This window comes from Gobio gobio (genome assembly GCF_949357685.1).
Source record: "Gobio gobio genome assembly, chromosome: 19".
NCBI lineage: Eukaryota > Metazoa > Chordata > Actinopteri > Cypriniformes > Gobionidae > Gobio > Gobio gobio.
Genome location: NC_137112.1, coordinates 37,341,217 through 37,363,944, shown reverse-complemented (window position 1 = coordinate 37,363,944; position 22,728 = coordinate 37,341,217). Strand labels below are relative to the sequence as shown.

Here is a 22,728-nt window from a genome sequence, read left to right as displayed (position 1 = left end):
TCAGGCGTCAGATGTGCGTTCAGCCGTGACCTTGAATGTATTTGTTCGACCTAAATTTGCAAAATAAAAAAAACACCCCAAAAACAGGATAACTGTTTTTTTTCCAGCTCTTATGCGTTTCCCTCGCCTGCCTGAAAAGGGATTGTGAGGGAACTTTCTCCCGTATCTCTTCCTGTATAACCTCACGTTCCTCGAACTTGAGCGGGAAAAGGGCAACGCGACCGCCGCCAGTACTAGTTAAGCCGGTGACCAGCAGAACAGCACTAACTAGTTGTGTCGGGAAACTATGGGATGGATTGCCATGGCAACCGACCAGACGTCACAATCTGGGCATGTGTGTTCCATTTTTGTCTCTTTCTTATTTTCAGACTGGAGGATTTGGATAGAGAAGAGGGAGAAAGGGAAAGATTTTTTAAAAACAGGGCAGCCATCTTTTATTTTATTGAGAGCATATTAAAAGGGGGAAAAAAATTACCTCGCCTTTAGTAGACGTCTCCTCTGAATCTGAAAATCTGGGCATTGAGAGGGTTAAGTTTCAGGACTTTATCCCTGTATCTCGGATGTGATTTTCTTGTTATGCGGTAAAGATGCCCGGATCGCTAAGCAATGAAGATGAGGGGCAAGACGATGTGGATTTTGAGGACGACGTGCCAGGTGAGGGGGTAAAGAGTCACGGGAGGGAGAGTTCTGCCCTTCACAACTGCGCTGCTACGCCTAGTTGAATGCGGAGGAAAAGGGGCTTGACGCGCGTGCGATTTATTATAGTCTCAATAGCTTCTGTTCTCACACCGGACACTGTTCGTCCTAAAATAACGGAGCACTGCCCGACTGTATTTGAGTCCCTAAAGCGCGACTGTCCGCCAGCAGACCATCTGTCTGTGGTTCTCTTTTGAGATAAAATCGTGTTCGTATTCCATCATCCGGCGGTTTGTTTTTACAGGCGCATTTGTCTTTGCATATAAATGAGTTATGCATGCACCCACTGCCTTTCTTCTTTCCAGTCAGGCTGCTCTGATATTGCACCCACTGTGCACAATGATATCTAAAGCTGATGGACTGTTTTAATATAAAGTCTAATGCACGGCAGGCTCCATTCATATGGTAAAAATGGTATGCGAGACCCAGCTGTTCTGATGTATGCATTGTTTAGAGCTGATCTAAACAAACAAAAAAAAAGGACCATCATCAGTTTCCCTAAAATGTGTCAGGGCATTCCTCCGAGGAATATTTAAGGGCTGATGGTTGACAATGCTTCTCCATGGTCACAGTGTCTTGTAAAAGTAGTGCATGTGCTTGACAGAGCCACGTGTGACAGGAAAACATCAGCTACAATGATCCTCTGCCTCTGTGGTCTATTTGAGGGGCAGAGACTTTAGCCAAGACAGTCCACAGTGTCTTACAAGAGTTTGTTTTATACACTCTAAAAACGTTACTGTAAAAATAGCTACAGTGGGGATTTTTATAGGTTTGGTGGTTTCATATTTTACACGTCATTGAATTATATAATGATTGATACAAACCTATTTGATTTATTATTAATCTTTTGTTACTGATAATGATACAGTTTATCAAAATGGGCCCTTTTCAGGAGGCTACAAATGACTTTTTTGTCTAAATGAGGTCATTCATATTTTGTACTTCCATTCATTTTCAGTAATTTATAATCAAATTGAATGTATTTACAGTAATATGCGTTCTACATGTAGATTAGTAGATGTACATTTATGTTTGCTTTCCATTACGATTATATATCTGTGGTGTGTTTCCTGAAAGAGTGGCATTTGCTTAATTTAAATACATGTATGTAGGCTGACTGATTTTTTTTTTGTGTGTGTGTGTGTGTGTGTGTGTGCAACAGCTGCTTTACAGAAAATTGTCGTTGAGGAGTTATTTTTTAATGTCGATGCTGGATATTTGGTTCTCTGGTAATATTCAAGGTTAACCCCAAAGCCAACCTCATCCATGGTTCATCACTGCTGGTGAAAATCTCTGTTTAACTGTATCCTTATGTTGTCACACTGTCTGTTTATGCTTCTTGTGTAGCTGGAGGGCGTGCATCTTATTAAAAAAACCCCTCATTAATCTTGTTTTTTTTTTTTTGCGGTAGATTGGTCTCAAAAGCCATAGGTTGTGAGAGCAGGGTTGTCAGTGGTGTAATGGAGAAGCCGTGTAGTTAAGACCCAGTTCTGCCTGCCTGCCTGCCTGCCTTTTATACATTCATGGCCCTCAGTTCAATAAAATCAATACATTTGTAGTTTTTCGCTCGCAGCTCGGTCTAGGCTGCCTCTGAATTAGTCTCGAATTAATCACGTGACAGACCTGAGCACGACTATCTCATTTGCACCCCAATCGCGTATTTACCTTCTCTTTTTACGAGGCTGCAACATGCCGGAGATGAAGCTGCTGAGGGCTGCAAATGGTTTGAAATAATGTGCAGTATGCAGAAGAATTAATAATTGAGAAATAATTTATGAGCCAGCATGCTCTTTCCGTGTAGACAGTAAGCCCCCGCATGTGCTAAAAATGAGAAATCTATGCAGTGCAGGACTAGCCAGGATTTTGGGTTATGCCGTTTTGTCCCATTCACTGTGATTGCTTTCATCGAGTCGTTTGTGCAGGCCAGGACACCTTCACTTGTTCCTTTGCTGAAATTATAATGAGGTGGCTGATGAATGTTTTTGCTGAGATTAATACATATAACTGCGTAATAATTCCTGTACAATCAGATTACATTCAAACGATTAATCTCTAGCTTCGCTGCAAAGGACCGTAAAGCATATTTTTCTCAGATGCAAGATAATGAGATATGACTTGTATTGAGAATGCAGTTTGTGTAGTAGGCCATCGAAGTGAGATTTGCAAACAGTACTGTTCACTGCACGATCCAAACACTGCGGAACACATGACTGGTGCCCCCAGCAGGAGCAATGAAGTGATCACTGGTGCATGCCCTAAACGCAGATGCAAAGAAACAAACAGATGATTTATAAAAATGTTAAGAGAATGAAACGATAAAGCGAGCTCAAAAATCGGCATGGTTTTTAATGTTATTTCACCTCCACCGGATTTGGTTAATGGATGTGCATCGGCTCTTTTAATGTATGCACATTTTAATCAGTTAGTTTTAAATTGTTGCAACTTGACTCCACATTCCTCGTGTGCCACATCACGAACAAAGGATGGAGCGGTTCCAAAGAAAAAAAGTGATTTTTCCCAGATTTCCAAAGGCTTTCAATCTCAAAATTCATAGCAGATTCAAGGGATAGTTTACCCACAAATTGAATTCTGCAATTTACTCAACTCATGTTGTTCAGAAGACATTTTTTGATATATATTTTTTTTAAATCGGCGGGGTTCAATGTTGTTTTGGACCCCATTGACTTTCATTATATGGACAAAAACATTCTTCAATCTATCCTCTTTTATATATGGTTCAGAAGAAGTCATGAGGAGAGGAAAAGAGGGATCTATTCAGGATGAAAAACATTATTTCCTGCTCCGTTCTTGTTTCATTTGGACGTCGTGCTGGTACGAGTTTCTGTTTATGTTGATTCTCATTAGGACGCATTAGGATGAAACTGATCCAGAGTCATTTGAGTGTTTTTTGCCTCCTCTATTTCCTCCACTCCCAGTCTGGTTTTCTTTTACATGGTCTTATCTTTGAAATTGAAAGATTATCATGAGCTTCCCTCTGCTCATCGCTCTGATTGGTGGGGGTTATTTTTGGAAGCTGCGCTGTGAAAGCTGACACCCCTTCCTCTTTGCTGGAGTTTGTGCGTGCGTGTAAATCATTGTTGCATCACACACTTATGTCTGTGTGTCATCAGTCTCTGCATCAGTGTGTGTCAAATTAAAACATCTTATGAATTTTACTAACAAATTACTGGAGAATAGAATATGCATGCTGGAATAAAATAATTATAGCATCTAAACTCAATTACAGTGGCTTTGTTCTAGTTTTATGGGTTATTAGGACATTAATTTTAGACTACTTTGCTTGTGTACTTGCAATTTTTGCGACCGGGTGTCTTTGCAAAGCAAACCAAAGGTTTGTGAATCAGCCTTGGACTTAGAGAAAGGATATAGTCTTCAGAAAGTAGAGATAGGGCCTATAAAACTTGAAGGTCTCAACGAGGGGGTGTTCAAACCATGCTGTCTCATCACATTAACGGAGGGGGCACTATTAACATACACAGTCTGTCAGACAGCTAATGGGTTTTCCTGTAAACGCTCCCCTTCTTAACAGCGAGCCCGGCCGTGAATCCCATCTCTAATGGAGTGCGGCAATGACCCAGCCCTTGTTGCAAGGTCAAAGTTACCCCAATGTCCGTGCATAGCTGACACAGAAATGCATGGCTGCAGTCGTGACATTTTCAGGCCTGGTACCAGTAGCAAATGGCAGCAGCACAGCTTTTAAACACCTGGCAGATCCTGGCCGAGGCTCTGTTTACCCGGGAACATGGCACAGAACGCGAGCGAATCCGGAATGCAAAAATAGCATTTTCTTTGCATGTTAAATTGTCATTGAATGAGTCTTAACATTGAAAAAAAAATACACTTCAGCTTATTTGTGTTGATATATTAATATTCACATTAGTTTGATTTATAAATACGATTTTTCACCCGAGTGCAACATAAATCACATCGCTTAAAAGTCAGTTGACAATGTAAAACCTTTGCCAGATATCCCCGCTTCAAGAGTGCTGTGTTGCATCACCACGACTGTAAGTGAGACATGAATGAAGACGAGATGTGAGCTTGATGCGCCTGGCAGGCAGCAGACATATTCTGCCGACATGAAAGAGCCTCCCTGTGAGATGTACTGCAGATGCACTGCCTTAAATATCCGTCATCTCACAGGCAACTGCTCTGTTTATGTGCAGCAGAAGATTGAAATAAGAAAAAGCCTCCCAGCAGCTGACAGAAAGATGGGGAGCTCTGTATTTTACGCGAGTAAATACCCAAAATGCCCTGTAGGGCTGCAAGCCGGGCTTGAACCGCGCAGGGGCTGCTCTCACCGGAGCTGAAGTCCTCAAACAGTGGCAGCTAAATGAAGGTTAAGTGGATTTTGAGGATAGCATCCAAGAGGCTGGGAAAGCCCCATCTCCGGCAGCTCCCACGGGGCGTGGTGGGCTGCGGGACAGGGCTTTAGCTGATTGACTCTACCACACGCGCTGCATATTTCATGGGCCGCCGTCTGAGCTGACGATAGACAGTCGGCAGGAGTCGCACCGTAGAGCTCCGGTTGCAAAGGATGCCTCCCTGATGTCTTTTTCTTTTAGCCTTTTTGACAGCATGGCATTATTGAAGTGTTACAGTGAATATGTGCTGCCAGACAGTAGTTTTTTTGTTTACAGTGAGATTCACAGTTCAGCAGGTGGCAGAGACCTCACCTCTCTATTTTCACTCCCCTTTCAGTGTCAACAAAAATCTTTGCTTTTTCTCTAATGGAGGGGAGGAGTCTCCGCTTCAAAGGCAGGCCCCAAGCAGAAGACGGACAGACAGACAGAGATAGTTTGATAGATTGATAAATTGATTGATTTTCTATAAATTCATGCAAAATCATAGAATATTTACATTTTCTCATGAAATCGGTATGGACGGATGGAGACATGATGTACGTGTGAATCTCTTAACTGTGAACCTTTTCTGTTTTTTCTCAGATGAGGATGAGGAAGGTGAACGTCAAAGGAGTGTCCCCCTGTCACCGCTAGAGAGATTCTTCTCTGAGGATGATTCGGTTAAACAGCATAAGAAGAAGAAACCCAGCAAGATAATGGAGGGGAAGGAGCCCAAAGTTAAGAAAAAGAAGAAGAAGGATGTAAGAAACCTTATCTAATCGTTTGAAGCATGGATCAAATAAATGTCGTTATGACATAATCAGAATGCAATTTATTTTTATGTGACGTAGATTTGTTAGGCTAAAAGCAAGCGTATAGCGTTAGTTCTGGCAGGTCACGTTACTGTGTGTTCACACCGCCGTCAGCGAGAGCGTCAAAATTCGAACCCAGCGACGCTGTAGAAAGATTCGTGGACGCGCTGACGCTCTGACGTAGATCGAATGCTTGGTCTTTTTTTTAACTTTATTTAAAGGGTCGGACCCACTTCATATTAGGTGGCCTTAACTACTATGTACTAACATTTTAATTAATCATGTGATACAAAGCACTTATTGTGTACATACATGTTTTTACATTGTTCTTACATTTAAAAAAAATACCTGCATGTAATTACATCTGTATTTCATTTCTGTAGTTACATTTGTAATTACACAGTTGACACTTCCCTTACACTTAACCCTACCCTTAAACTTAAACTTACCCTTACCAACACACCTGTCCCTAACTTTACCCGTATCCCACCTCAATATCAGCAAAGGTGTTTTGCAATACAATTTGAACACAGTAAGAACATTGTACTTATTTTTTGATGTAAGTACATAGTAGTTAAGGACACCTAATATAAAGTGGGGCCAAAGGGTCCAAAGCAAACAATCATGTTGATCGGCATTTGTGCTGACTGACCATAAGTAGGGTACAACCGTATAAGTTAACCTAAGAACAATAATTAACAATAATAGTTACATGTTTGCTAACAAAATAAACCAATTAAAAGCCATTTGTGTGGTGTGGCTTTTGTGTTCATGGTTAAGTGCTAGTCTAATTTCAACATGCAGTTTATAGGAGACGTTTGCTAGCCTTGGTCTTTAATTAACATTAACATTCATTTGTGTGCAGCCTACATTGCAATAACTGTCCTGGTTGAAGTGCAGCATTAATGCAATTGGTCAAATCTGTGTTGTTTTGAGCAAATTAATTGCATTCCCGCTGAAAAACAAGTGTTCTATAGCGAAAATGTAAAACCCGCCACAGCAATGATCAACCTCTCCTCCATTTTGCTTGGGGAACTAATGTGGTCGGAACCAAAGTTCACAGCACTGCGTTCTCTGGAATCCTCTCAAGCGGAGCACTTCTACATTCTGATTGGTTGCTGAGGAACTGCGTCTTAGCTCATTACCATAAAGTTGACCATAAAATTTCAACTCTCCTCGACGCTCAAATTGTCCAAGACGCGCCGCGCAGCGCCACGCCACTCCCACTCCACTTTGATGCTCTTGCCGCCGGAGGTGTGAAAGCACAGTTAGTCAAGCTTGCATCAGATTGCATCAGCTGGTCAGCTGATCACGTCTACCTATAGGAATACAATGCCTATCACAGCATGCATATATAAGCTCCTTCAGTATTATCAGCTGCTATTGTGTTTCTCCGGAGCTAATTACCTCCTCCATCCCCAGCTCCTCCTCTCGTCAGTCAGAATTTAGAATTCTGATTCCCCCTGAATCAGACTAAATTCCCGAATTAGGTGGAGTAATCACTTACTCCAGCTGCAGTCCACTTTGTGAATCTCCCCCACATTTTTGAATGGGTTTTGTTTCACAATCCTCTCCAGGGTGCGGTAATCCCTATTGCTTGTACACTTTTTTCTACCACATCTTTTCCTTCCCTTCGCCTCTCTATTAATGTGCTTGGACACAGAGCTCTGTGAACAGCCAGCCTCTTTTGCAATGACCTTTTGTGTCTTGCCCTCTTTGTGCAAGTCAATTGTCGTCTTTTGGACAACTGTCAAGTCAGCAGTCTTCCCCATGATTGTGTAGCCTACAGAACTAGACTGAGAGACCATTTAAAGGCCTTTGCAAGTGTTTTGAGTTAATTAGCTGATTAGAGTGTGGCACCAGGTGTCTTCAATATTGAACCTTTTCACAATATTCTAATTTTCTGAGACACTGAATTTGGGATTTTCCTTAGTTGTCTGTTATAACCATCAAAATTAAAAGAAATCAACATTTGAAATATATCAGTCTGTGTGTAATGAATGAATATAATATACAAGTTTCACTTTTTGAATGGAATTAGTGAAATAAATCAACTTTTTGATGATATTCTAATTATATGACCAGCACCTGTACATCATTGCTTATGTTCTGTTTACCCTAGGGGGTTTATCACTGCTCTCCCTGCTCTTATCCATGCTAGGCTGCATGGATGCGCAGGGAGTTCTTCTCCAGAACAGAACCATATCGCCAATCTAAACTATATGCTAATTGTCTATCACTTTGACGATAGTGATCCTGACAGAACCTGCATTTCTGCATTTACAACCCCAATTCCAGAAAACTTGGGACATTTTGTAAAGTGCAGTAAAATCATGAAACTGTGATTTGCTAATTATCTTGAACCTTTATTTAACTGGAAAAAAGTACAAATAATTAATTTCCAGTGTTTTTACTGGCTAAATGAATTGTATTTTGTAAATATATTCCATTTTTATTTTATTTCGATGGATGCTACACACTTCAAAAACGTTGGGAAAGAGGCAAAATAAAAGTGAAAAGATTATAGAATATCCAAATTAAACAGTCCACAATTAGCAGGTGAATTGGTAATAGGAGAGGATATCGTGTTTGGGTAAAAAAGGAGCATCCACCAACGACTCATTGCAAGCAGAGTCATGGCTCACCTATTTGTGCCAAATTTAATGAGAAAATTGTCAAACAATTCAAAAATCATTAATTCAAATAATTTCTCAATGCAAGATTGCAAAGTATTTAGGTCTTTCACCATCTACCATACATAATATTGTGAAAAGATTCAAGGAATCCAGAAAAAAATCATGTAGGGCAAGGCAGGAAAAACCAGCGTGACCTTTGAGCCCTCAGATGACATTGCATTAGAAACTGTATTGCTATTCTGTTAAATATAGCCACATGTGATCGGGAGTACTTTGGAAAACTGTTGTCATTTAACACAGTCTGTCGCTGCACCAATAAAGAACTTCAATTAGACTCTCTGTAAGGCAAGGAGAAAGCTATACATCTGTTCAATGCAGAGATGCCACAGAGGTCTCTGGGCCCGAGCTCATCTCAGATGATCCACAACACAGTGGAAATGTGTGCTGCCGTCAGATGAGTCCACGTTTCAGCTTGTTTTTGGGAAAAATGGACATTGAGTTCTCAGCCTCAAAGACAAAGGGTGACAGGTGCAAAAACAAACATCTGCCATGGTATGGGGGTGCATCAGTGTAAAGGTCATGGGTGACTTGAATATGTGTGAAGGTATCACTGATGTGGAGATTCTACAAAGACATCAAGATGACATCATTCCAGCAAGGCAATTCAGGCCTCATTGGTTTCTAGACACTACACCATAGAGTGAATGTGCCTGACTGAATGCCTGCAGTCCACATCTGTCTCCTACTGAAAATGTATGGCCCATTATGGAAAGGAAAATCAGACAATGACGACCACAGACTGTTGAGCAGATGTCTTGTATTAGGCGAGATTGGGAAAAAAATCCACACGCAAAAAGGCAATAATCAATATCCTCAATTCCCAAACATTTAAAAAGTGTAATTTAAAGGAAAGGTGATGTGACAGTGGTAAACATACCTCTGTCACAACTTCTTTGGAGTGTGTTGCATCCATCAAAATCAACATTTATTTATATTAACAAAATACAATTAAGTTGGTCAGTGAAAACTTTGAAAAACTTTTCTTTGTACTTTTGTCAGTTAAGTAAAGGTTAAAGAGAATTAACAAATCACAGATTCTTGATTTTATTGCATTTCACAAAACTTTCCTGGAATTGGGGTTGTATAGCATCCTTGTTTTTTTATGGCTTTAAATGTTATGATCAGTTACTATAAATGTGTCATCAGTGAGGTGACCAGATTTCTAATGTGAAAACCTGGGGCAGTTCTAATTCAAATAGTTCAGTATGGTTTAAAGTTCAGTCCGATACTAGTTTGGTCAAGTTATCAGTGAAACCACCGTCCAGTGTTATTTTTATGAAATACAAAACGGGAACAATTCCAGTTAAACACAAACTCAAGAGGATAATTCACCCAAAGCCATTTACTCACCCTCATGTTGTTCCAAACGTGTATATCGTTCTTTCTTCTGTGATACATAAAATATATATTGAAACATGTTTTTCCCCCCATACAATGAAAGTCAATGGGGTCCAAAACAGCATTGAACCCCTCATACTTTCATAGTATGGACAAAAAAGCTCCTTCTACAACCCCAAAAGTTGGGACAGTATGAAAAACGCAAAAAAAAAAGAAAAAAAGAAGTGATTTCTAAATTTACTTTGACTTGTATTTCATTGCAGACAATATGAACACAAAATATTTCATGTTTTGTCTGGTCAACTTCATGTCATTTGTAAATATGCATCCTTTCCTGTCATTCAGACCTGCAACACATTTCAAAAAAAGTTGGGACAGTAAAGCATTTACCACTTTGTAATGTTGCCATTCCTTTTCACAACACTTAAAAGACGTTTAGGGACTGAAGACACCAAGTGATGAAGTGTTTCAGGTGTAATTTTGTCCCATTCTTCCTGCAAACAAGTCTTAAGGTGGGCAACAGTACGGGGTCTTCGTTGTCGCATTTTGCGCTTCAAAATGCGCCTCACATTCTCTATTGGAGACAGGTCGGGACTGCAGACAGGCCAGTCAAGTACCCGTACCCTCTTCCTCCGCAGCCAGGACTTTGTAATGTGTGCAGAATGTGGTTTTGCATTGTCTTGTTGAAATATGCATGGACGTCCCTGGAAAAGATGTCTTCTTGAAGGCAGCATATTATGCTCCAAAATCTCTATGTACTTTTCAGCATTAATGGTGCCTTCACAGAAGTGCAAGTTACCTTTGCCAAGGGCACTGACACAACCCCATACCATGACAGACCCTGGCTTTTGGACTTGTTGCTGGTAACAGTCTGGATGATCCTTTTCTTCTTTGGTCCGGAGCACACGGAGTCCATTCCTCTCAAAAAATACCTCAAATACTGATTCATCTGACCACAGTACACGTTTCCACTGTGTGATGGTCCATCCCAGATGCCTCCGAGCCCAGAGAAGTCGACGGCGCTTCTGGACACTGTTAACATAGGGCTTCCTTTTGGCACAGTACAGTTTTAACTGGCATTTGTGGATGTAACTACGTATTGTGGTACTTGACAAAGGTTTGCCAAAGTAGTCCTGAGCCCATGTGGTGATATCGCTTATAGATTAATGACGATTCTTGATGCAGTGCCGCCTGAGGGATCGGAGATCACGGTTGTTCAGCTTAGGCTTGCGCCCTTGTCCTTTACGCACTGAAATTCCTCCAGATTCCTTGAATCTTTTAATCATGTTATGCATTGTTGAATGTGAAATATCCAAATCTCTTCCTATCTTTCTTTGAGGAACATTGTTTTTAAACATTTCAATAATTTTCTCACGTATTTGTTGGCAAACTGGCGATCCTCGGCCCATCTTTGCTCCTAAAGGATTAGACCTTTCTTGGATGCTGCTTTTGTACCAAATCATAATTACAATCACCGGTTGACATCACCTGTTTCAAATCACATCATTATTTAACCATTTTACCTCATTACTAGCCCTAAATTGCACCTGTCCCAACTTTTTTTGAAATGTGTTGCAGGTCTGAATGACAGGAAAGGATGCATATTTACAAATGACATGAAGTTGACCAGACAAAACATGAAATATTTTGTGTTCATATTGTCTGCAATGAAATACAAGTCAAAGTAAATTTAGAAATCACTTCTTTTTTTTTTTTTTGCGTTTTCCATACTGTCCCAACTTTTTCTGATTTGGGGTTGAATATATAAAATCTTCTTTTATCTTCTATATATAAAAGCTCCTCCTATATATAAATTCTTCTTTTGTGTTCCACAGAAGATAGGGCACCAAAACAATTGAGACTATCCGATGAAAACCAGGGCTTTTTCCAAGAAAAGTTAGGCTGGCATTAGTGCATCCATATAACAAGTAGTGCCCTGGTCTGACTTCAGCATACATTACATAATAGCACTCGTAAGAAAGGCCAGGTGCACAATTGTCTACAAGGCTGTGGCATAAGCGCTGCTCTCATGAGGTGAATGATCAGTATGAAACGACTGTCCTGACCTCGGGGTATTTTGTTGTATTGTTTACCGATCAGCTTTTGTTCCTTCAGTCAGTCCTCCCTCTGTGCCTTGGCGAGAGATAAAATGTTTGACAGGTCAGTCGGTCACAGTCCCCCCAGCTGACTGTACTTACCAGTGAGATAATGAGAGGGATTCCTCTCTTTCCTCCCTAACCCTCCCTCGCGCTCTCTCTCTGCCTCCTCGCACAGATTCAGTCTTTCTCTCAACCCTCCCTCCTTCTCAGCAGTGGTAAATGTGCCGTGGAGAGGGCAGAGAGGTCTCCCCTCAGCAGCTAAGCGCCCTGCTTGGCGTCAGTCATGCTCTCCCTGCAGTGCCGTGTCAGACACGGGCTGAAATCAATGCGGGTCAAAACCGCCGCCTGCCCTTCTGCTGTCCGCAAGTCTAACAGCTCAGCTCGCCAAAGCCGGCCACCTGCGCCGGAGCCTGATAGACTGTGGAGAGTCTGGGGATTGTAACAGGAGAGTGAGAATTGATGCTTTGTCAGATGTAAACAATGATAAGTCAGTAGTACAGATGAGGGGTTTTTTCTGGTCTGGGTGTGTTGAAGAAAAATCTCACAGAAAAAAAAGATCCCAAAGATGTCTGATGCTATTATGCAGTGCGTTCCCAGAGAAAATGCTGTATTTAAAGGCATAGTTCACCCAAAAATTGAATCACCATTTTCTCATTCTCATTTCATTCTAAACGTAACGTAATTTCGATTGCTTTGTATGTCTGGAACATGTGAAGAATCGACAATAAAGCTGACTCTGACTCTGACTCTCTGACTCTAAAGCCGTGTGCAGGGTTTGACATTAACACCCGCCAACCCACCATTTGCGGGTGGATTTCAGCTGTGGAGTGTAACACAGTCAGTCCCACCAGCCACTTTGGCGGGTTCAATTTTATTGTAGTTTTCTCAAAAGGCATCTGTTATAAACGCGTATCACATGTGATTTTGTTGAGTTTATGAATGCAATGTCTAATAATTAGAGGCGTTCATATTAGTCATCGCTGAAATGCTGCCGTTTTGTTCAGAGCGCACTCTCACTCACTGAAATCTGCACTCTCATCATAAACAACAAAGCAGAGATGTACGTGCGATGAACGTAGGAGATTCATTCATCATACAGTGATTGTGTTCAAACAAAAATCACAGCAGAACCATAGCGCATCTAATGTGACTGTCATAAATATAGTTTGACATTTGACGTTTGATATTCGATTGATATTGAATTTAGGGACCATCTCCAAATTTACATACGACATTGGTGTACACGTTTCTAACTTCAATAGAATTTTAAGAGAATGACAGTCATCAAACCAACTGTAAAGTGTTCATCTAGGTGTCAGGTATGATGCACACCTTTTAGATTTTTGATATTTAATAAAATAAACTGTCAAATAACATGAAAATATGGATATGTACACTATATTGCCTAAAGTTTGCCTTTACATGCACATGAAACTTTAATGACATCCCATTGGTTGGCCCATCCTTTGCAGCTATAACAGCTTCAACTCTTCTGGGAAGGCTTTCCACAAGGTTTAGGAGTGTGTTTATGGGAATTTTAGACCATTCTTCTAGAAGTGCATTTGTGAGGTCAGGCACTGATGTTGGACGGGAAGGCCTGGCTCACAGTCTCTGCTCTAATTCATCCCAAAGGTGTTGTATCGGGTTGAGGTCAGGACTCTGTGCAGGCCAGTCAAACTCCTCCACACCAAACTCGCTCATCCATGTCTTTATGGACCTTGCTTTGTACAATGGTGCGCAGTCATGTTGGAACAGGAAGGGGCCATCCCCAAACTGTTCCCACAAAGTTGAGAGCATGAAATTGTCCAAAATGTCTTGGTATACTTAGGGCCCTATGATTTCCGCGATCACCGAATCGCGGACGGAATCGCGGAATTGGCATATTAACGCGGAATCTATTGTTAACGCGGAATTTCCCGGAATTTGACATATTTGGAATGAAATGCGGTTTTGTGTGGGAGAAGAACGTATGTCTGGGGAAATGCAGACCGGGGGAAGCAAATTTGGGCAACACAACCCCTCCCGTCATTTCAGCTCCTCCTTCAAAACACTGAAAGTATGGCGAAGCGGCTCCACGGCTCTGCTTTCGTCGGCGAAAAAGTTAAGAAACTCAACGATAAGCCCTCAGTACCGAGCCGAGCAGTTCCCTCAGGGAGTGCTTGCTGTATTTTGCCTTGTTTTTAATGCACTTTAATGTACTGTATGGGAAATAATGCCTTAAATGAACTTGAGAGGAAATGAGATGCGCGGGTCAGCGCGTCTTATGTTGCCTTCACGTGCTCTCGGAATTATCGTAATATACAAGTTTCCTAGGTAAACATTGCACATGAACGCCCTCACATTTTGAAACTTGAATGCAATGCGCTCGTAATCACGACTTCAGAAGTCGGAATCATCAAATTTCCGATAGCACGTGAAGGCAGCATTATCCACATCATGTTTGGCTGAGGTAGCTCTTAAAGTGACAGTAGCACTGATAATGTCTGTCATTAATGTTCAAAGAACAACGGGAACAGAAGATTGTAGCTTTAATGATGATTAATCTATATTTCACTTATTATTTATGCAGTTAAGAAAGGTGTTGATAACTTTATTCAATTTCTGTGTAGACTATGTCTGAGAGGGAAGGCCACAGGCAAATATAACATTTATTATAATAGATTTATGTAAAGATTGTTTTAAGTTCAATTAAATTAAAAGTTAAAAGTTTTTTTAAAGCCTAATAAATGTTGAAATTGGTAGCTTTCGGTTATACTGTAATGTAACGTCATCAATGTTTCATATAGACATTAATATCAGTGATACTGGCCTTCATTCATAAAAAGATGCCATTACATCACACATTTAAAATATGCTGTCTTTAAATTGTTTCTAAATTAATTTGGAGAGTAACTGAAATTATTACAATATCAAAATATAAAAAACTCCAATGTTTTTAATTGCAATTAATCATGATTAATTACAGAAAAAAATGTGATTAATTCTTTTTTTTTTTTTATTATCAATTCACAGCACTAATATCTAGTTGTGACTTGAAGTGCTTAGAGTGCAGTATTATGTTGCAGTATTTGTCCTGAAAAGTAAATGTGATGTTTGTTACCTCAATAAATTTAAGGTCATTCCTATTTTATGTTTTATGTTCTATTATATTAACATTAAAAACACTCTTTTTACGACTAAAATAACAGTTAAGGGTAAAAAAAACTGAATTCCCAAAAATTAAAACGAAAAAAAAAAGGAATTAGCAAAAATTAAAACGGAAAAAACGGAATTTGGGAAAAAATAAAATGGAATTTGGGAAAAAATAAAACGGATTTCATAGGGCCCTATATACTGAAGTGTTAAGAGTTCCTTTCACTTGACCCCTGAAAAACAAACCCCACACCATAATCCCCCCTCCACCAAACTTTACATTTGGCACAATGCAGTCAGGCAAGTACCTTTCACCTGGCAGCAAAACCCAGACTAATCCATCGGATTGCCAGACAGAGAAGCGTGATTCGTCACTCCAGAGAACACGTCTCCACTGCTCTAGAGTCCAGTGACGTGTGTGCTTTACACCACTGCATCCTACGCTTTGCATTGAACTTGGTGATGTAATGCTTGGATGCAGCAGCTCGACCATGGAAACCCATTCCATTAAGCTCTCAATGCACTGTTCTTGAGCTAATCTGAAGGCCACACAAAGTTTGGAGATCTGTAGCTATTGACAGAAAGTTGGTGACTTCTGCGCACTGTGCGCCTCAGCATGCGCTGACCCCAGTGATTTTACGTGGCCTACCACTTTGTGGCTGAGTTGCTGTTGTTCCCAATTGCTTCCACTTTGTTATAATACCACTAACAGTTGACTGTAAAATAAGTGAGAATTTCACGAATGGACTTATTGCACAGGTGGCAACCTATCACGGTACCACGCTTGAATTCACTGAGCTCCTGAGAGCGACCCATTCTTTCACTAATGTTTGTAGAAGCGTCTGCATGCCTAGGTGCTTGATTTTATACATGTGTGGCCATGGAAGTGATTGCAACACCTGAATTCAATTATTTGGAGGGGTGTTCCAATACTTTTGGCAATATTGTGTATTTCACCAGGCTACTGTATGGGCTCATGCACAAAATATACTAGATTTAAACATGTCATCTGATAGAACATTAATGAGAATATTGCTTGTGAATAAATTATATTTAATCTTTTTTTTTTTTTTACAGTCAAGCAACTGTTAGTGTTTCTCTGTCTAGATTACATTAGTTACCTATACATTAGTAATTTAATTAACATAGTTAATGTCAATTTCAGCATTTGCTAATACATTATTAAAATCAGAAGTTTGCATTAACTAATGCATTAACTAACATTAACTAATAGGACCGTATTGTATAGTGTTATTAAACAAAAACACAAATTAGGGTAAGGAAAATAAGCTTAATTCAAGATATTTTCTCTGAAAATTTCTTAATATCTTATGCAATATTGATTCTGGAATTAATGTGTTTTGTTTTAAGTATGTTTAGTAAGTATATTTAAGAATAAGTATAATTTTACTGGAAAATAAGATGAAAATACAGATTAATACATTATTTTTGTTCATACAACTCATATCCTATGTTCTAACTTGTGAAGCCATACAATAACTGAAATTGTATTTATTTGTTGAATATCTTCCCATCCGCCATAGGTCACGAAGCTTGATTTAACATTCAGTGTATTGTGAATAGTCATAAGACACAAGAACCAATGATGTCTGATGCCTGTAAAGTGGGAACTCTGCCTCGCATTTCTTTTTCGGGTTCCACAGACAGGTTTGTAACAACATGAGGGAAAGTAAATAATGACAGAATTTTCATTTTTAGATGAGCTATTCCTATAAATACTGCATTTTCTGTAGGGAAGTACTGCAGGATGGTGTCACGCTGAAAGCCTCTTTGTGGCACATTATTTACATTGGATCTTTTTTCCCTTTGAGGTACATTGTCAGATAATTGTGGTTTAGATTTTGGGAGACCTTTCAGCTCCAGCTGTGGAGCTTTTTAGTGGTTCTAGGCTTTGCCTCTTGCACAAGCACCCCTCCTCTTTTCCTCTCTCTTCTTCCTCTCTCACTTTCTTGCTCTCCCTCCCCCATGTACGTGATTGAGATTTGTCTAGACGGGCCCTAGAACACAGGCACTGCAACCATGGGGACTCTTCATAACAAGCTCGTTATGCAAACGCGTCTGATTGGATGGCGCTGTTCCATTGGCTGCTGCAGTGGAGAGAGCTCCCCCTACACCCCCCCCCCACCCCAACACTGCACAGTTTGGTTTCCATGGCAACTCAGAAAGGCTGCTAGTGGAGCTTGTGCGCTCTGCGGCAATGCCGGCCTACCCTGCACTGAGGAGACGTCTGCCAGCCAGTGCACAGCTGCAGCACAGCAACAGGCTTTCTCCAATCACACACACACACTCACACAGTAATTCACCACCAGAAACATGTGTTCCCTAGCAGTATGATAATTTTGATTGGTTTCTCTGCTTCCAGATGTTACTAATAATAGTGTCGTAATGACCTGTTTTTTTCTTTATTGAAAATGTGGAGTTGATTTTACATTTATCAATAGTTATGCCACAGGAAAAACCTGTTTTTAATTAAAATCTATGGATGCGAGGTCTTTACCAATTTGAAGGATCTCTGTTTTAATGCTCCTACAAAGTACTGAAGTTTTATTTTTCCAGAGGCAATATTTCTGTGCTCCTGAATACTTAAATTGTCCACTATAAAGTTTATAGTGCTATTTTTAATAAGCCTGCACCAAAGTCCCTTTAGGACAAGTTGACTTGATAACACATCAAGGCAGATCTTTTCTATGTACAGTAGACATACAGTGCATCCGGAAAGAATTCATAACGCTTCACTTTTTCCACTTTTTTTTACGTTACAGCCTTATTCCAAAATGGATTAAATTCATTATTTTGTTCCTCAATTCTACAAACAATACCCGTTTATGCAACGTGAAAGAAGTTTGTTTGAAATCTTTGCAAATGTGTATATATATATATATATATATATATAAAAAGATGTTCACAGCTTTCACAGCCTTTGCCATGACACTCAAAATTGAGCTCAGGTGCATCCTGTTTCCGCTGATCATCCTTGAGATGTTTCTACAACTTGATTGGAGTCCACCTGTGTTAAATTCAGTTGATTGGACATGATTTGGAAAGGCACGCACCTGTCTGTATTATGCCAATTGTCTGTAGACCTTCAAGACAGGATTGTATCGAGGCACAGATCTGGGGAAGGGTACAGAAAAATGTCTGCAGCATCGAAGGTCTTAAAAAGCACAGTGGCCTCCATCATCAATAAATGGAAGAAGTTTGGAACCACCAGGACTCTTCCCAGAGCTGGCCGCCCGGCCAAACTGAGCGATCGGGGGAGAAGGGCCTTAGTCAGAGAGGTGAAGAACCCGATGGTCATTCTGACAAAGCTCCAGCATTTCTCTGTGGAGAGAGGAGAACCTTCCTGAAGAACAACCATCTCTGTAGCACTCCACCAATCAGGCCTGTATGGTTGAGTGACCAGACGGCACATGACAGCCCACCTAGAGTTTGCCAAAAGGCACCTGAAGGACTCTCAGACCATGAGAAACAAAATTCTCTGGTCTGATGAAACAAAGATTGAACTCTTTGGCCTGAATGGGAAGTGTCATGTCTGGAGGAAACCAGGCACCACTCATCACCTGGCCAATACCATCTCTACAGTGAAGCATGGTGGTGGCAGCATCATGCTGTGGGGATGTTTTTCAGCGGCAGGAACTGGGAGACTAGTCAGGATAGAGGGAAATATGAATACAGCAATGTACAGAGACATCCTTGATGAAAACCTGGTCCAGAGCGCTCTGGACCTCAGACTGGGGCAAAGGTTCATCTTCCAACAGGTCAACGACCCTAAGCACACAGCCAAGATAACAAAGGAGTGGCTACGAGACAACTCTGTGAATGTGGCCCAGCCAGAGCCCAAACTTGAACCTGATTGAAAATCTCTGGAGAGATCTGACAATGGCTGTGCACTGATGGTCCCTATCCAACCTGATGGAGCTTGAGAGGTCCTGCAAAGAAGAATGGGAGAAACTGCCCAAAAATAGGTGTGCCAAGCATCATACTCAATGCACATACAAAATGTGTAAAAAATGAAGCACTGTGAATACTTTCCGGATGCACTGTAAGCATGTATAGCTACAGTGAATGTGGAAATTCATATAATATTAATAATATCATCATAATTTACAATTATTGCAATTACTAAGAAACAAATATATTACTATTGTCATACAACTGTACTGTAAAATAAATTATTGTCTCAATTTCTTCACTTGCAAGAGTTGAATCCTTGAACATTTATTTTCAGCGTAAAACTGCCGGGAGACCTCTAAAGGAATAGTTCACCCAAAAATAAAAATTGTCATAATTTACTCACCCTCATGTCGTTCCAAACCTGTAAGACTTTTGTTCATCTTCGAAACACAAATGAAGATATTTTAATGAAATTTGAGAGATTTCTAACCCTTTATGAAAAGTCTACGCAACTACCAATTTGACCCTTAAAAAATTCTTAAAGAGATCATAAAACTAATTTATATGAATTAAGTGGTTTAGTCCAAATTTTCTAAAGAGACATGGTTGCTTTTTATGATGAACAGATTTTATTTAGGCTATTCACATTCATCGGATATGGTAAACAGAAGCTCAAGCATGCTTGCTTGGTGCGTGAGAACCAATGATGTTCATTCTTGTATGTTATGCAGCACGTTTGTGCTTCTGCAAGAACCAATGAGGTTTGTTCTTAGGCATGAAGCAAGTTTGGTTAAGCTTCTGTTTGCTGATCAATCTTTATATGTGAATAAAAGCGTAAATTCAATCTGTTCATCATATAAAGCGATCAAGTCTCTTAAGAAAATGTGGACTAAACCACTCGATTCATATGGATTAGTTTTACAATCTCTAATGAACTTTTTGAAGCAACAAGGTGGTAGTTGCATGGCATGACATTGGAGGGACATAAATCTCTCAAATTTCATTTAAAATGTCTCCATTTGTGTTTTGAAGATGAACGAAAGTCTTTCAAACGAAATGAGGGTGAGTAATGACAATTTTTTTATTTTATTAGGTGAACTAACCATCTTAAGTCTCTGTGACAACAGGTTGTCAAATGCTTCTCATTGCAAATTCAGTGAAATGCTGTAATCATCTGTCTACAAAATTGAAGGTTATGGGAATGCAAAAAGAAAGCATAACTGGCACATGTCGATTTCATAAGAGCACTAAGCCATATTGCGATTTCAGTGATCATTTAACAGATGAAGCAATGGCGCAAAATGTTCAAAATCTTTTATGTTATCATGAGAAGTATATTTCTGGTTCATTATCATCTGAATCATCTGTTTTTATTATCATTATGGTAATTCATGGAAAACACTGGCTACTTTGTTAAAACAGTTTGTTAAGATCCTTTTTGAATCAGCGATAAAGCAACAATGGTATCATAAATTATGCTTCACACTAAAAGTATCTTTCAGGTGGGTCTGGCAAATGTGTATATGCAAACTCCACCAAAAAGCAGATTGGCTCTTTTAAATGAAAGGCTAGACTGGACTTTAATTCCTACAGCCGCCTTATTGAGCATTACAATTTCTCCCATTAATGTCTGTGCTTGTACCCACAGGGGCTTCCTAGCGGGCTGGATGACATGTCAGATAGAGAGGATCGTGGTCACAGGTCGGGGAGTGAGAGCAGCACTTACAGCACCCTGAAGAAGAAAAAGAAGAAACCCAGAGAGAAGAAGGAGAGAAAAACAAAACAGCGAAAGAAAGATGATGATGAGGACGACGATGATGACGATGATGGAAACATGAAGGTTCTCAAATAGAAATGCTCTATTATGCTCTATTAGCCATGGAAATAAACGAATAACGGTTTCTCATATGACACCAGGAACCAAAGTCATCCAGTCAGCTGATGCAAGAGTGGGGTCTCGAAGATGTGCAGTATGCCTTCTCAGAAGATGACTATAAAACCATCACCAACTACAAAGCCTTTAGCCAGTTTCTTAGGTAGGATTTCAAAGTTTTCCTTCTGCTTGGACATTGTAATGCTCTGCTGTCAAAATGTCATGTTCTATTTTAAAACGTTCCTTCTGGCAAGTGCTAATGCCTGCATGAAGTAATCACATTATGATGACAGGTTTTCTAATAACAGGGATTGAAACAAGATGTGCTGTCAGACCCACACAATGCACGTCTATTGTAACCAGCATGATATTTGATTTGATAGACACTTTTTTAGTATATATTTCCGGTTTCTGATTCATAGTTCCTGAGAACATCCTTTACCTAGAGTAAAATCACCACAATGCATGGTGTCTCGTAGCTTATTTGCCACACAAATCTCAACTTCAGTGTGTAAGAATAGGTTTTCCTTTGCCATTTTTCTTTGTGGCTAGGCCCCTCATTGCCAAGAAGAACCCCAAGATCCCCATGTCAAAAATGATGACGGTGCTTGGAGCAAAATGGAGAGAGTTCAGCGCGAACAACCCTTTCAAAGGCACCTCTGCAACTGCTGTGGCGGCTGCTGTGGCGGCTGCTGTGGAAACTGTCAATGTGGCTCCGCCCATTTGTATTAGAAGTATCCAACAGATCTCACCATCTGGGCCAATCAAAAAAGCCAAAACCAAAGAGGGAAAGGGTAACATACTATTCGTTTTGTTTATCTAGGGTCAGATTTCTGAGCAGTTAGTTTTTTTTACGTTGTTTACATATGTAAGATGACTAATGATTGGCGGTTGGTAATTCTTTATCTAAATGTGTTTTTTTTTCCTGCTTAACTTTGCAACTTTAAAGTGAAGTGTGTAATTTCATCCTATGAATTGTTTATTTATATTTGGCTGGATATTAAGCTGAGATAAGAGATATTTTAACATCAGAATATATTTCAGCTTCTTTACAAAGAAGCAGGTTTGCAAACGTAAAAATGTGTTTTATTTATGTCTGAAGAATGGAGTATTGTTTTCAGATCTCACAAAAAACGTTTCTGTTTTGTTTATCTCATCTGGACTGCATTGCAGGGCCTGGTGCAAAAAAAAAAAGTAAGCCAGTGAAAGAAACAAAAAAGAAAGGGAAACCGAAGAAGTCCAAATCGAAAGCAGGCCAGGGTGGAAAAAGGAAAAAAGGCTCTTCGGTGAGTGCCTTTTCACTGAAAACTTACTAGGGCTTAATCTGTATCACATGGAAAGATTCCCTATAGCTTTTCAATTGAGAAAAAAAAAAAAAATGTTACCGTTCCTAATAGTTTCCATTTCCCAGATCAGTTAATGAATCGTTGGTATAGATATACTTGCCTAGAGTTCTGGTTCCACCCAGTTTTATTAGGTACTTTCGGAAGTTGGTTTTCTTGTTATGACCTTCTCATGTTTAGTAGCTTCAAGTCTGAGACTTTTTAATGTTTCATTTCTTAGAGCGAGGAAGATTTCCTGGATGACTTTTCAGACTTTGATGACATCAGCATTCACAGTGCCTCTGTACGCTCAGACACTTCAGCGGCACCAAAAAAGAAGTCGGCCCGCCGAGGACGGAAAAAAAGAAAAAGTAAAGTGCTTTTATTAATTATAATTTGAATAATTTGAATTGTATTAATACTAATAATGATAATAATTATTAGTATTATTATTTTCAGTTTCCATTTTAGTCATTTTATT

The 22,728-nt window shown here is 39.9% G+C and overlaps 1 protein-coding gene across 1 annotated transcript in view; it reads left to right on the top strand.

The window, feature by feature from the left end:
- Nucleotides 1-291: 291 nt before the first annotated feature.
- chd5 (chromodomain helicase DNA binding protein 5) overlaps nt 292-22,728 on the top strand; it is a gene marked incomplete at its 5' end in the record, with an annotated part of 55,346 nt that continues 32,909 nt past the window's right edge. Inside the window, 8 exons of the mRNA XM_079844105.1 lie at nt 292-334; nt 580-654; nt 5,664-5,821; nt 20,701-20,892; nt 20,970-21,088; nt 21,478-21,719; nt 22,099-22,211; nt 22,489-22,618. Coding sequence (XP_079700231.1) covers nt 292-334; nt 580-654; nt 5,664-5,821; nt 20,701-20,892; nt 20,970-21,088; nt 21,478-21,719; nt 22,099-22,211; nt 22,489-22,618 — 1,072 coding nt within the window. The remainder of the gene's footprint in view (nt 335-579; nt 655-5,663; nt 5,822-20,700; nt 20,893-20,969; nt 21,089-21,477; nt 21,720-22,098; nt 22,212-22,488; nt 22,619-22,728) is intronic.